Here is a 15,586-nt window from a genome sequence, read left to right as displayed (position 1 = left end):
TACATTGCTCATCACCATAGCCGGCAGCTGAGGAGGGGTGCGCATGGATGCTGTGGAAATAAGCACAGTTGCTCCAACCTCAGGGACATGCTGATAATGCTTATGGTAGCTGCAATACAAATCTCTCCTCCATGATCCTTCTGCCCTTCCCAACACATTCCAGTGGCTGGGCCCCAGCCAGATGCAGGGCAGTAGCAGTGGGGGTTGTGGTGACACTGGTGAGATGCAGGGGGCAGGAGTGAGAAGCAGGGGTTTGTGGTGAGATGCAGGGGACTGTGGTGACATGGTGTAGGTTGTTATGAAATGCATGGGGCTGTGGCAAGATGAAATTGCTCCTGTGCAAAGTCAGGGCGGGTCGCTAGTGTAATATAACCAGTCAGAGACAGAACTGAGCTTACTAAGCACACATTCTCCCACCTTATTCTAAGTCGCCTGTCTGTTCATGCCAGCAGCTACTCTCTGGTCCAATGTTCTCAGATCCACACAAACAGCGCACTTGAGAGTCATTATGCAAAAGAACGTGCACTATTACGCAATCGCTCAGTCATTGGGCGTTAGTCCAGTCTCTCTGCGTCTGATGAGGAGGGAGGTAGGACGGTGAGGAGGGATGGGTGGGGCAAAAGAGGAATAAATTACCATGTGGCCATAACACATGCGGGAGGGGGGATAGCATGACGTGAGAACAGGGGCTGGAGAGACAAAATGAAGGGAAGAGAGAGAGCGAGAGAAGGGGGCTTTTTCTGCTTCCCCTGTTTTCCATAATGCCTCCCACATAGATATGTAACACATTTGTAGATAAAGTAGGTTATGTATTATTACTAACTATTTATGTTGACCTACCTTTTGTACTGATTCATAACCCAGTTGAGCAGGCAGTAGAGTTGACTGAATTTCATGTCGAGATGAAGAACATTTTTTTGTAGGTGAAACGAGAGGGCATCATGAAAGCTCCTTACATAGGTATCACACACATTATAGTCCAGAGGGTAGAGAGACTTTAAGGATTTCTTCACTTTCATCAAGTCCTGCACAGTGTTTGTCTTCTGGCACTCCAAGTGATCAGCGAGCCAGTTCTCCGTTGACGGACTCAAGGGCACTGACTCTATTCTGTTGGCAACGCTATTTTTTACAGCTTCTTTCCATAACTCTTTCCACTTTCTGGGCTGACCAAGGTGGGGAATCTCTGTAAAAGTCATGTTTGTGTCTTTCTGGGCCAGTGCTTCCTTATTAATGACCCAGACCACAGAAGCCACCAAAGGCTCATCTGCGATGTCCTGGTTGAGTGACTCTTTTACAATGGATCTTATCACGTTGAACAGAGACCTATACAACAAGTCCACGTCCTTTCCCCGTATGGTGAAATCTGTTGCGTTCTCGTGAAAGTTAGAACTGCTACATTCCTCTATGAGTTTGTCTTCCATTAGTTTGATACTTTCGTATGACTTTTGAAGTTGTTTGCTATGGATAAGTTCATTTATTTGCATTACTGAAAGACATAACATGGTTGGATAATTAGTGTAGGCCAATAAAACATAATATGCTTATTATGCAAAACATATTATAAGGTGTCAATAAAAATATAGCGGTCGCTCACATCAACCAGCTTAATGATACTGCACAGGTGCTTGTAAAGGGCGAGGTTTACTCTGAACCACAGAAGAAAAGGGTATTCCCTCCAGCACACTGCAACAATATCAGCAAAAAATACTTGAACCCTACATGATAATAGAAATTCCGATGTATTGGTTGCATACGCTTGCAAATATATGATTAAGCGCTGGGCCAGCGTCAAGGCTCCTCTTTACCGGCGTCCCTAACATTCAGGGGTTCACGTCTAAGGCAAAGGGCACCCTAAAAGAGTCCAGCCAAGGACCATCCCCAGGGCATCACAAGAAAAAGGGAAAGAAGGTGATAGTGAAGTGTAAAGTATAGATGTGTAAAGATAATCAATAAAGTGTTAATATAATAAGAAAGAATTAAAATTACATAAATAATAAACAAACAAATAGAAAGGTGATGAAAAAGTATCTATGTGAATTAAGTGGTGATGCCCTGAAAAAGGCCCAGCCAGAGCAACTCTGGGGGCCCCACTCCCAAATGCTCACCTCAAAATAATAAATGCACCCACTCTGGGTCATATAATTACATATTAATGTACTGCGTTCCATTCAAATTCACAGCTACGATTGCAATTGCGATCCATTTTGAATCAGGCCCTAAGGCAAAACATTTAAGGAAAAATACGGTGCTCCACCCCCTTGATGCATCTCAGTCGCTCCATAAACTCCAGTTCACAGTAGGGGTGAATGAGCCAGTGAATTAACATTTTCAGGTTTAATACAGTCAGCTTAAATTTTAGTGCATATCACCTTAAATTAGATCTGTTGACTATATTTAATTGTTGTAAGTCATATTATTAATTTACTGGGCTGTTAATTTGCTAGCTTTGTGCATTCATTCACTGATCATTTCTACCCCTCCCATTTTTTGGATGTAATATTCTAACTATTCCTTCAATCTTTAAACCAAAAACGTATTTTAAAAGTATACATAGTAATAATGACAGCATATTTTATGTTGTATCGTCTACATACACCATCTCCTTACATATGAGAATACTCTTAACCATCCATTCACTGGACAATTCACCCTATATTATCATTATTTATTTATCATTGGGAGATCGCCATGTGGCAGAAAGACGCTTGTTGTACAAGGACACATCTGTACATCCTTTTACAAACTACATCTCCCAGCAGCCCTTGCCCCTCCCACCAGACCCTGGAGCCTCCCAGGAGCCCCCGTGACTCCCAGCATCCCCCTCTCCAGTAAGAAGAGAGTGAGGAAGCCAACGGGAGCCGCGGAGACCACTGGAGACCCCCGGCCAGGTAGGTGAAGATTTTGAAAACGCTGAAAACCCTGCAACCACTATTTTTTTAATTAAATACCACGAGTATCAGGAGCGTGCATACCCACGGTATTCCAAAATTGGGCGCATGGGACGCAAGGTTTTTTCGTCGCTAAACCTCATGCCCAATAGAATATGCCCCTAAGTGCGGGATGTACTTAAGGGGAATATGCGGTAAATCCCCTGAAAATACAATTTTCAGAGGATTTACCACATTCCCCATATGTACACAGCATCGTCCCGATGGGTAACGCCATCTTCAGGTGGCTTTACCCAATAGAAACCTATGGGCTTCTAATCGGGATGCTGCCACTTGGGATGGACTGGCATCCTTCTGCGCATGCAGCGGAGGCCATGGGCCGCAGGGGTAATGGCATCCCTCCCATCACCCCTGCGGCCCGCGGCCTCCGGTGCATGCGCAGAAGGACGCCAGTGGGACTTCTGGGTGTTAAATCCGGAAGTCCCTCTATCCGGAGCCATTGCAAAGGACAGCTCTTATTGGGAGCTGGCAGGATGTACCTCATTGCGAAGGCGATGCTTAGTACATCCCGCCCTAAAAATTATCATTATAAAGTCATGATTGCTGGTCCAGCAGCTACAGAATGACCAACGTCTGATAACAACATACGGCCCGCATCTCCCGTCTAAAGTGACAGGAGATCGCGGGCTGCTATTCAATTGTGCCAGAATTTCACGCTGATCGCGCCTATAGAGGTCAGGTTTAGCCGCATAAAGCAGCTAAACCCGACCAAAGTGCTGGGCGCGATCGCGAAAAGTGATGTTTGGGCGCCCAAACATGTCACTTTTCGCACATTTCAGCTCTCATCCCCCAGGGGCTGCAAGCTGAAGTGTAGCGCTTGGCAGCTGATCGCGCCCGACAGGAGCAAGAATAGAATAGCTCCGTCGGGCGCGATAGGGGTTGGAGAGAATTGAATTCCGCCCATACAATGCTTATAATAATGAGAAAACAAAACATCATTTTTATTTACCTATTTTGCATTACTTCTGTTTTTATGTAATGGCTTAGGGACAACAGAAAGTCACAGAGTTTCAAATTAACACCATGTAGCTATATTAAAGACTAGCTGGGAGACCCGGCATTGCCCAGGTTGAAGAATGGACCTTGAAGTACATCTGCAGCCTACATTTTGTACATTGTCCTTGCCTATAACCCCATACCATAGATCCTGAAAAGGACCCCACTGTTTGCTAACATGATTTTAGCCCCTGAAAAGAACCCATCTATGCATTTATATAGACACTAGTACCTCAACACTGAGGTGTAAACAATGTTGTTTGTTTTTCCATTAGGAGCCAGAATGAATAGGCTGTTGGAAACCCCTGACTGTTTGGAATGGGGTATATCAGGAGCAGGGTGACTTACAGGGCAGAAATCAGTATAGCTTCCCAAATCACTGCGGTTTCAGGAAATCAGTGCAGAGCAGAAATCATTGTGAGCAGTAATTTTTGCAGACTAACATTGAAGACCATGGCATATGAAAATGTGCTTGGAGGAAATGAGTAACTGTCAGTGCAGGTGCAGTGTGACAGTTGATCCCCTGAATCACTGCTCTTCTGTTGAAGGTCTGTTGGCGTGTGTTTCAGCCTGCGCACGCACAATTCCCAACATTAGTTGATTGGATACTGGCATTAGACTAAGAACAACTACAGCCACAGGAGCTCATTCAGACCCGTTCGCAAGCGGCCGCTCGCTCATACGCGGCCAATGTTAAGTGACCGCACATGCACACGCTTCGTTCTGCGCAAACTACCCAGAGCGATCAGAATCCGCTTGCTCGCCCTGCAAGGACAGTCCAGTGTAATGAGTGACAGGAGAGTCCGTTTGTGGGTGGTAACAGGGGCAGGATTCCAATAATGGGGGAGTGGAGGTGCGAACGCAGGCTTGTCTATGTGTTGCAATGCCGTTTCTAAAGCGTGCATAATTAACAGACAGCAACATAGTACACATCACCAGCCTTTTTTTTACACTGAAATCCTCGCAGTGCTTGCAGTAAGGTAAGGCAACCACAAGCGCTGCAAGCACTTCCGATGGTCCTCGATGTACCAATGTTTTAATACACTTCCTGGAGATGACGTGCTCTAGTGGGCATCTCTACATACGCTAATGGGCGTCTGCATACACAAAGTGATTGCTCGCCAATACAAAGTGGGCGTGCTTATGCCTTTCCGAGCGAGCGCATGCCATGCCGTCACTTAGCCAAATTTGCATACGCTGGCGGTGAGCGATCACATCTAGAGAGTGGGTCTGAATCAGGTCCACTTTGCGTGCTTGTCAGAATCAGCCCCCCTAGCCTGCTTTTGCTTCGCTTCTCTTCCTACACCACCTCTAATCTTTATTCCCCATCCTCCGCACCTCACCTATATACATGAAAGTGATGTTTTCTGATACTAATGTAAACTCTATATGAATCTCATACGCTGCTCAGCATGTGTATGCCAATATTGCTATTCCCGCAGCACCATCAGTGGGAGCACAGATACATAGAAAATAAGCTTGCAAAGTATTATCAGAAACACAAAGAACAGCCGTCCAACCATCCACTCCCGCTCTAGGAGAGCTCCACGTAGCTCTTGCACAAACCCAAGCCCACTGGCGCACCATCGCATCAGCTCATTGGGAAGGAGAAAAGTAGGCTATGGGAGTCTCCCTGTAGTTTCCTAGCTGTGTAGGGAATAGATACATTGGGTGGTATAAGCAGGAAAGCAAATGTGGGTGGAGAGAGTGGAATAGCAAAAACTATGGCTCAATGGTCCTGGGAGACAGTTGCCACCCCTGCCTAACCAGTTGGGCACAGGAAAGCGACTGGTACCTAATGCTCAGTCACTACAGAGGCTTGGGCCTTGTGCCCACCTAACTGGGTTCTTTATTTTAATTACCTGGGCCTAGTGCCCAGGTTAATACCGGGGACACGGACCTGGAGCCCACCTAACTTACACTTACGGTGACCTGGGCCTAAAGCCTAGAGTCACTACCAGGAGCTTGGGCCTTGGCCTGCCTATTAACAGTGATTTGGGCCTTCCAGCAGCTCAGGCTTTGGACTTGTCCATTTTTAAACAGTAACCTGGGCCTAATGCCCAGATGCACTTATACTTGTGGCTCAGGCCTAAGGCCTGCCTAATCCATGCACAGACCTGAGGCCTGACTGATACCACCAACCTAATGCCTGAAAACCCTGGTGGTCTAGGGAGGGGTTATTAATACTGGTGGCACAAGGCCATCTACATCATTGGGAGAGGCAGCAGAGGGGAGATTTGTTTATAGCTCTTTTGCAATCCACCACTAGCAGCACTCTCCAGTCCTCAGCCTATTCTTTTATTCTGGTGCTAACCTGGCATCACCTCTTCTCCTCCACCTTCAGCCAGCGCCGGGCATCTTCTTTCTTGACTGCACCATATTCCGGCCTCTTCCGCAGCCTCCAGAGCGCTTCATGCGACTTCCGTCTCCTCTGCCCGCTGTCACCGAACTGACTGCTACATGGCGTCTGTCATCAGACGCCACAAGCGGTCAGTGCTATGATGGGCGAGCTACGGCCACTCATGATTGGCTGCCAGTCCGCCACTTTCTAATGGCCACCAGTTTGCCAAATTTTAACTGATGCCGCTTCAAGGTTGCCGGGCATCGAGCTACAGTCAGCTCGCACGCAAAACCTAGATTATACTGTCGCTCCACCAACGCTGGAAGCAGACACACTGTCCCAGCACCGGCCAATGATGTGTCCCGCTGGAGACGCATCTCTCGCACCCATCGCTGCACTTCTGGCGCTGGGAATCAGCACCTGGTCCCAGCGCCAGGTGCCCTCCACTGCAGCTGTACCTCTGGTGCTGGAATCAGGCGCTTGGTCCCGTCGGCTGCCACCACTAAGCACACCTGCACATACACATACATACACACTCACGCACTGTACAAGTCTTTAGGGATTTTCGTGCATGTGCAGTAGAAGCAAAATCGTTAAACTCTATAAACATTGGAGCTGCGTGCGGCTCAGGGTCACTGGAGTACGGACATTATTGTGTTTGTTGATGTCAAGTTATTTGATATACAGTAGGTAATGGGTACGAGGTGTCAGAGCGAGATCTGCTGTTGCAAAGGTTGAGCAAAAGTTACTTCAAAGGTAAATTTTATAGTTTTTTTTTTTTTTTCCCTGGTGACATGGATCATAGTTCAACAGAACAAGGCAGTATGTACCATAGCGGAACTGATATGCATGGAATGTGTAATGTCAGCAAACACATTGATTTATCTTCTTAAAGACGAAGTACCAGTATTCTGTAATCACCAATACCCCTTTTACACCAAAATACCAGGTCTGACCCATGATTTAAAACCCAGTTCCAACAGACCCCTTTCAGACCGCAGCTCCAACTCGCGTTATTCCAGATCGGGGCCGTTTACACAGCACATGGGTACAATGGTTCTCTCCTGCCGGCTAACCTGGGGTTATTTTACACAGATTTGTTCCTCCAACTTTCCTCCATTATTTAATAAGATCAAAACAGACCGTCAATCCTGGTGCTCCCCGTCCACGAGAGGATCTCGTGGACGGGGAGGATTGGAGTAATTAAGATGAAAGTGCTACCCAGGGTCCTCTATCTCCTGCAAACTCTTCCCATATCAATACCATACTCTTGGGTTAAGGAAGATGCAATCAGTGCTGTGCATGCGCTGTTACATCCATAAAACCAGCAAATGCGCAGCACTAACTACAGCTGCGGTAATTCTGTGTGCCCCCCCTCCCACCTCCGCTCAACCCCCATCCCCGACTTACCTGCCCGCTGCAGCCGCCTCCGGCTCCGTCTGCTGTGCTGACACTGTGGACCTGATTCAGACCTGCTCGCTAAGTTGCGCTCGCTCTCTGTGAGCGATTTTCGCCCATCTGCGCATGCGTAAAAGTCGCAGTGCACGTGCGCAAGCCAGTATTTGCGATCTGAATTTGGTTGCTCGTAAGCTACTATCAGGTCGCTGCTTTGAGTGACAGATAGCGCCGTTTGTAGGTGGTAACAGGGGAAGGTGCTTGTGAACGGGGGAGTGGTGCTGCGAACACAGGCGTGTCAGGATGCCGAAACGCCGTTTAAAGGGTGTACATCATTAGCAAAGTAGCATCATTTTACACGTTACCTGCATGTATTTCAGCCCACACTGGTCGCAGTGCTTGCGGCGGGGAAAGGCAACCTCAACGACCGCGAGCAGCTCCGATGGCTCTCGATGTTACCGATTAAGCCTACAATTCCCGGAGATAACGTGTGTTGCGAGTGGCTAGGGGGCGTCTTTATACACTAGCGAGCGCTCATCGCCGTAGCTCGCTACGACATAGATGTCGTCCATACGCGGGTCTGAATGAGCTCCTGTGTTCTCCAAGCAGAACACAGTAAAGTTTAGAAAAAAGTGCCGGAACAGCTACCGGAGCCAGGGGAGAGACCAGGGAGTTCCGGAGGGAGCCAGCGGAGGACCTGCCCACACTGACACAAGTAAGTGTCACCTGCTACACGTTACCTCACAGTGGCAGAAAGTAACTCCATCAAATTCCGAAAATACATAATTTTCGGAATTTGATGAATAGCATAATTTCCATATCCCCGTACTAATGTTCTAATGTATGGAGAGTGTGGAAATTAACGCAGACAGACTTAACCAGGAGATATCAGTGATATCTCCTGTGTTAAGTGTGTTCATGAATACTAAAATAACGGTAATTAAGGAAAATGTCCTTAAAAACGTTATTTTAGTGTTGATGAATAGGCCCCTATGTGTGGGCAGGTCGTTTTAAACATGAGGCATTGTATAGACGAAAGCATCTGGGGGTTTACAACTGCCTCATGTCATACTTGCCTACCCTCCCGATTTGGTCAGGAGCCATCCGAAAATCGGGTGCCGCTCCCGAACTCCCGGGAAAGCAGGCAAGCCTCCCGCAATCAGCAACACATCCACCCCCCCTGCACTTACTATAAAAATCCCGGCAGCAGAGGGGCCAGTGACGCAATTTGCGCTGAATCGCATCATCACGTCCCCACCCCCTGCCTCACAATGCTTTTGAAAATGGCATTGTAAAGAGGGGGCGGAGCCGCGATCGCGATGACATGCCCCCATGCTCCGCCCCAAAATGCACGTTCCCGCCGGGCCACGCCCCCTTTTCGACGCGACCCGCCCCCCACCGAGAAAGCCCGACAGCTCCCTCCCGGAAGGTGGGAGTGAAACGTCGGCATGTATGCCTCATGTCCTCTCATTACCATGCTGTCTTGCTTACTAGGGTTATGGAATGGTGCAGAGTTGCTGATAGGAAACAATAGGTGGATATAGAAGCTCCTTCTCGTTCTATTCTTGCCCCTGCATTGCCCTGGCTACATACCCTACCATAATTACGCCACCCTTTACTATTTCCTGCTGGTGACGTTTCCGATCTCAACCACTTCAATGCTTTGACAGGTTACTCCCTTATTCTTGTTTTCATTGTATTGCTTTATATATTTTTTTCCTGGCAGTGAGGTTCTTTCCTTTTCTTTTTTCTTTCCTTTTTCTTTCTTCTCCTTTTCTCCCGTTACTTTGGTTGTGTTTCTTATTTGTTTTTGTGTTACTGAGAAGTGTTATTTACTTATAAAATGTGACCCGACATTTACTATTATTTTTCTGACATCATGCTAAATGTATAACGATACGATTTGCTGTTTCTGTACCAGTTATGGCATGTTTGTTTTATTTGATGTGGTTCTCAATAAAAAAAAAAATGCATACACAAAAAAGGGGTATAACAGTACAGTGAATTACTAAATAGCACCTAATGCAGGGAGGATCAAAGTGATTTGTGAGGGGGGGATGTGTGTGTGTGTGTGTGTGTGTGTGTGTGTGTGTGTGTGTGAGGAGGGGGATCTGTGTGTGTGTGTAGGAGGAGGGGGATGTGTGTGTGTGTGTGTGTGTGTGTGTGTGTAGGAGGAGGGGGATGTGTGTGTGTGTAGGAGGAGGGGGATCTGTGTGTGTGTGTGTAGGAGGATGAGGGAGATCTGTGTGTGTGTGTAGGAGGAGGGGGATCTGTGTGTGTGTGTGTGTGTGTAGGAGGAGGGGGATCTGTGTGTGTGTGTGTAGGAGGATGAGGGAGATCTGTGTGTGTGTGTAGGAGGAGGGGGATCTGTGTGTGTGTGCAGGAGGAGGGGGATCTGTGTGTGTAGGAGGAGGGGGATCTGTGTGTGTGTGCAGGAGGAGGGGGATCTGTGTGTGTGTGCAGGAGGAGGGGGATCTGTGTGTGTGTAGGAGGAGGGGGATCTGTGTGTGTGTGTAGGAGGAGGGGGATCTGTGTGTGTGTAGGAGGAGGGGGATCTGTGTGTGTGTAGGAGGAGAGGGATCTGTGTGTGTGTAGGAGGAGGGGGATCTGTGTGTGTGTGTGTGTGTGTGTATAGGAGGAGGAGGGGGATCTGTGTGTGTGTGTGTGTAGGAGGAGGGGGATCTGTGTGTGTGTGTAGGAGGAGGGGGATCTGTGTGTGTGTGTGTAGGAGGAGGGGGATCTGTGTGTGTGTGTAGGAGGAGGGGGATCTGTGTGTGTGTAGGAGGAGGGGGATCTGTGTGTGTGTGTGTGTGTGTGTGTGTGTGTGTGTGTGTGTGTGTGTGTGTGTGTGTGTGTGTGTGTGTGTAGGAGGAGAGGGATCTGTGTGTGTGTGAAGGAGGAGGGGGATCTGTGTGGAGGGATCTCAGTGAGTGGGGAAAGCTGTGTGTGTGAGGGGGTGGCCGCCTGAGCGGAGGAGAGCTGAGGGAGGGAGAGAGCTGTAGGGAAGTTCCGAGTGAGGGGGAGATGATCTGAGTGAAGGGGAGCACTGTGTGTGTGTGAGGGGGGGCTGTGTAAGAGGAGGTGTGCTGAGGAGAGAGCTGTAGGGAAGTTCCGAGTGAGGGATAGATGATCTGAGTGAGGGGGAGCACTGTGTGTGTGTGAGGGGGGGCTGTGTAAGGGGATGTGAGCTGAGTGAGGGGGAGAGCTGTGGGGGGATGTCTGAGTGAGGGAGAGATGATCTGAGTGAGGGGGAGCACTGTGTGTGTGTGAGGGGAGGCTGAGTGAGGGGGGCTGTGTAAGGGGATGTGAGCTGAGTGAGGGGGAGAGCTGTGGGGGGGATGTCTGAGTGAGGGAGAGATGATCTGAGTGAGGGGGGAGCATTGCGTGTGTTTGAGGGGAGGAGAGCTGAGTAAGTGAGAAGAGCTGTGTGTGTGGGGGGATGTGTGAGGAGGGGAGAGCTTTGTGAGGGGGTACATGCTGCGCATGCTCCCTACCTGGCACACTTGGGGAGGGCACTGTAGAGCACACATGCTACGGGCACCGTGGCCACACGCTACACCCCTGCCTATAAGTATCACCCAGACTTGTAATGGTTAATGAATTTAAAGGCTCTTCCAGCTGCTCCTTAAGTTTTTATTCTTGAGACCACATAGCGTCCAGGGCCTCTGGGCATGGGGGTCACTGTTATTGCTCTGCCACTGACCCATCCACATTTGCTTTCCTGGTGAAGTCTAAATGAACCTACCGCATGATGGATATAAGAAAATCATGGAAAAGTAGCATTTCTGATATCACAATATTATCAAATAACCCGCGAGTAAGTGTGGCTGTATTCAGCCCATAGGGCTTCAAGCAAAAATGTGCAGGTCCATGCCACATGGAGGGGCGTGTTCCGATGCCATTGTTGGCGTTTGCACACCATTTGGCCACTTACCCACCTTGAGTGCTGGTGCGAGATAATCGCACCCAATTGAATTCCCCACCCATAGAGTAGATTTGTGACGGGTAAATATTCTGATCTGTCCTAGTTCAGCATTATCATATTAGTGACGTGCGGGATCAGCACTAACCTACGTTCTTACTCTACAGTGTATTTATACCGAGGATCTTCCTTCTGCATCCGACACAGTAGTTACCTTTGTTGTCCCAGAATGTCAACACCAGAATGTGAACTTGGTCTGAATGCTGTTATTCAGAATGTCGACATGAATGTTTTGCCGACACGTCAAGTGTCGACATGCATAATGTCAAAATTGACGTAATGTGGATATTACCAGAATGTCCACATAGCATTTTCAGGGGATTTGATCTCTAAATCTAACCGCAGCCTAACTCTAAAACAAAAATGAACAACCGACATTGTGCTTGGCTACATTCGCGATGTCAATATTGTGACTGTCGAAATTTTGTTTATGTTGGCATTCAGACCATATCGAAATTCCGGTGTCGACACTATGACGGCATACCGTCTCACCCTACACTCACCAATTATAAACCCTCACACATAACTCATTGACCCTTGTACATAAATAAATATACTGTACATTATGTGATCCTCCTTCATTATAGGTAAATAAAAAAATACAACCATGCACTGTGGGAATTCCTCCCAGACTGATCCAGAGGGAGGCGATGAAAATGTGGATGGTGAATGGAACTGCAGCTGACACCTCCTGTCTGCCCCTGGGATCTGCCTTCCCCATTAGCATAGTGAACGGAATGCTCCCTATACAAGACAGCACAACAGCGCTAGTGGATCTATTTCATGAATGCTTGGAATGGGGGGTTTAATGCTAAGGGATAACAGTAACGTGGAACACCATCCCTACAATATGCTAATTACCATGACAAATTACTCCATCCCCTAGCATTCACCATTTGTTTAAAATGTTGACCAGTGCTCCTCAAAGTGACTGTATTAGGAGGCACTTGGTACATATATGATATTGCAAATGAATAGCAGAAATTTCCTTTTTTCTTTTCAGGCTCACCGAGCAGGTCCCTCCATACTCCCGTTCTCACCCTGCACTATCCCCCCACTCAGTCTGCGACTCTGGTCCTCTCTATCTGCCCTCCCCAGGGCAATGTGTGCTGCTGTGAACTACGCTCGCTCAGTTATCTCAGCGTCTCACTGTTTGAGTCTTTCCTTTTGCTGTCCAAACAATGGCCCTCATTCAGAGCAATACGCTCTGAATGAGGGCCGTCCTCCATAACTATGGAGCGTCCTCCTGGATGCTCGTATAGCTGTGGGTCACCACCCACAGCCTATACGAGCGTGCAGTTTGATGGCCGCGATGGTCTTGACCATCACGACCATCGAAACTGCGTGCCGGAGCCTGCGGTTGAGGTTTTCAACCGCAAGGCCCGGAGTGATTTTGGCTCTATCAGAGCCAAAATCACTCCCACTGACATCACTAGTGATGTCAGTGGGCCGGCATCTGATGGTAGACGTTCCCTTAGGAACGCCCCCGTCTGGGAGGCACGCCCCCGGCACGCCCACCAAAGGGGGCGTGCTGTCAATCAACATCGACAGCACGCCCCCTTTGATCAGACACAACGAGCGAAGGAAAGTCCTTCGCTCGTCGCATCTGGCGCATGCGCACGACGGAGCTCCCTCCGTCGTGCGCATGCTCAGTGCAGAACATCGACCCACTTGCGAGCGGACAGCCGCTCGCGAGTGGGTCTGAATCAGGCCCTATGTTTTTTATATGGTTTGTGTCCATCATTGTCATTTTTCCTGTGTGATGCTGCAGACACTTGGTGGTGCCTATAAAATAAAAGATAATAACATAATGGATAACTGGATAACCGGTCACTAGATAAGAGATCCCACTGGGAGGGTAGGCAAGTATGAGTATGTATTTTGGGTTCTTTAAAGTGCAAATCCAGCTGAAGGGGTAAATATACTAAGCGGGCATCTCGGAGTGTGTAATCCAGAAATTTAAACTCCAATGGTATTAAAAGCAAAACACACGTTTAGTGAATTTACCCCTGAAGTGTGCAAATGTACATCTGGACAAAGCATGCTGCGATATAAAGGGCACGACAACTTCATGCTGGAAACCTACAGTAATGGCTGCATTTATGTATAGCACAACTAAGCTCTATAACTAGAGACATACAGGGACTTAAGCTGGCCACACACTACTAGACCAACTTACATCCAACCAGCCAACTTGTTAATTGGTTGGAATGAAAATCTGGTAAGGAATAGGAGTAAATGATGATCAGCAATTTGCTCCTAAATGCCAGAAAACAGATTAAAATGGTCGGTCAGACAAGTTTGTTAAATGTTTGATCTAAACAATTTGTACAAACAACAGTTTTGGTCCATTTTCCAGCGTTTGGGAGCAAATTGCTGATTGTCATTTGCTTTAATACCTTACCAGATTTTCATTCCAACCAATCAACAAGTTGGCTGGTTGGACAGATAATCTTTAGATGTGTGGCCAGCTTATTTCTCAGTTTGGCCCAAAGCAAAAAAGCAAGTAACTCTGCACATTTCTGTGTCTTTGCATGTAGGGTTAATTAAAACGAGGGGTGTGCACCGGCCACTTTTCGTGTTTGTGTTTTGGTTCTGGATCTGGATCTTTCTTCGTGTTTTGGATCTGGATTGGTTTTGCCAAAACCACCCTTCCGTGTTTTGGGTTCTGGGTTTTGTGTTTTGGATTTGTATTTTTTTTAAAAAAAGCATAAAAACAGCTAAAATCACAGAATTTGTGGGTTTTTCTGCTCCTATGCTATTATTAACCTCTATAACCTTAATTTCCACTCATTTCCAGTCTATTCTGAACACCTCACAATAGTGTTTTTATGTCCAAAATCTTGCACCGAGGTAGCTGGATGACTATGCTAAGCGATACGAGTGGGCGGCACAAACACGTGGCCCATCTAGGAGTGACACTGCAGTGGCAGACAGGATGGCAGTTTAAAAAACTAGGCCCCAAACAGTACATAATGCAAAGAAAAAAAAGAGGTGCAAGATGGAATTGTCCTTGGGCCCTCCCACCCACCCTTATGTTGTATAAACAGGACATGCACACTTTAACAAACCAATCATTTCAGCGCCAGGGTCTGCCAAACGACTGTGACTGAAATGATTGGTTCGTTTGGGCCCCCACAAAACAAGCTGGCAATTAATCTGTCCCTGCACAAACTGGCTCTACGGAGGCAAGATGTCGTCCTCATCCTCCTCACCCACCGATTCCTCACCCTCTTCAGTGTTGTGTACATCCTCATCCTCACAGAGTATTAATTTGTCCCCGCTGGAATCCACCACCACATGTCCCTCTGTACATTCTGGAGGCTGGTCTCCCTGGAAGAGTTGATAATTCATTTTTATGAACATCATCTTCTCCACATTTTGTGGAAGCAACCTCCTACGCCTTTCGCTGACAAAGTTCCCGACTGCACTAAACACTTTCGGAGTACACACTGAAGGGGGGGCAACTCAGGTAAAATAGAGCCAGTTTGTACAGGGGCCTCCAAATTGCCTCTTTTTCCTGCCAGTACAGGTACGGACTGTCTGACATGCCTACTTGAATGCTGTCACCGATGTAATCCTCCACCATTCTGTCAATGGTGACAGTATCATATGCAGTGACAGTAGACATGTCAGAAATTGTTGCCAGGTCCTTCAGTCCGGACCAGATGTCCAAACTTGGTCCTACCTGCCCTGCATCACCGCCAGCGGGTTGCTTAGGATACCTACGTTTTTTTCCTGGCAGCCCCAGTTTCGGGAGAAAATGAAGAAGGAGCTGTTGACGTGTCACGTTCAGCTTCAGCTGACAGTGTTTTCACCAGCAGGTCTTTGCATTTCTGCAGGCTTGTGTAGGCCAGAAAGAGAGACACCACATAGACTTTAAACCTAGGATCGAGCACGGTGGCCAAAATGTAGTGGTCTGAT

General features: G+C 47.7%; 1 protein-coding gene across 2 annotated transcripts in view; it reads right to left on the bottom strand.

Annotated features, from left to right (window-relative positions):
- EXOC3L4 (exocyst complex component 3 like 4) overlaps window positions 1–15,586 on the bottom strand; it is a 121,430-nt gene that overhangs the window by 89,806 nt on the left and 16,038 nt on the right. For both annotated transcript variants that reach the window (XM_088464285.1, XM_088464286.1), the window contains exon 3: window positions 841–1,486. In XM_088464285.1, the coding sequence (XP_088320411.1) occupies window positions 841–1,486 (646 nt within the window). The remainder of the gene's footprint in view (window positions 1–840; window positions 1,487–15,586) is intronic.

The sequence above is a fragment of the Taudactylus pleione genome, unplaced genomic scaffold (assembly GCF_031769625.1).
Source record: "Taudactylus pleione unplaced genomic scaffold, aTauple2 ptg001628l, whole genome shotgun sequence".
NCBI lineage: Eukaryota > Metazoa > Chordata > Amphibia > Anura > Myobatrachidae > Taudactylus > Taudactylus pleione.
This window is presented reverse-complemented; position numbering and strand designations above follow the sequence as displayed.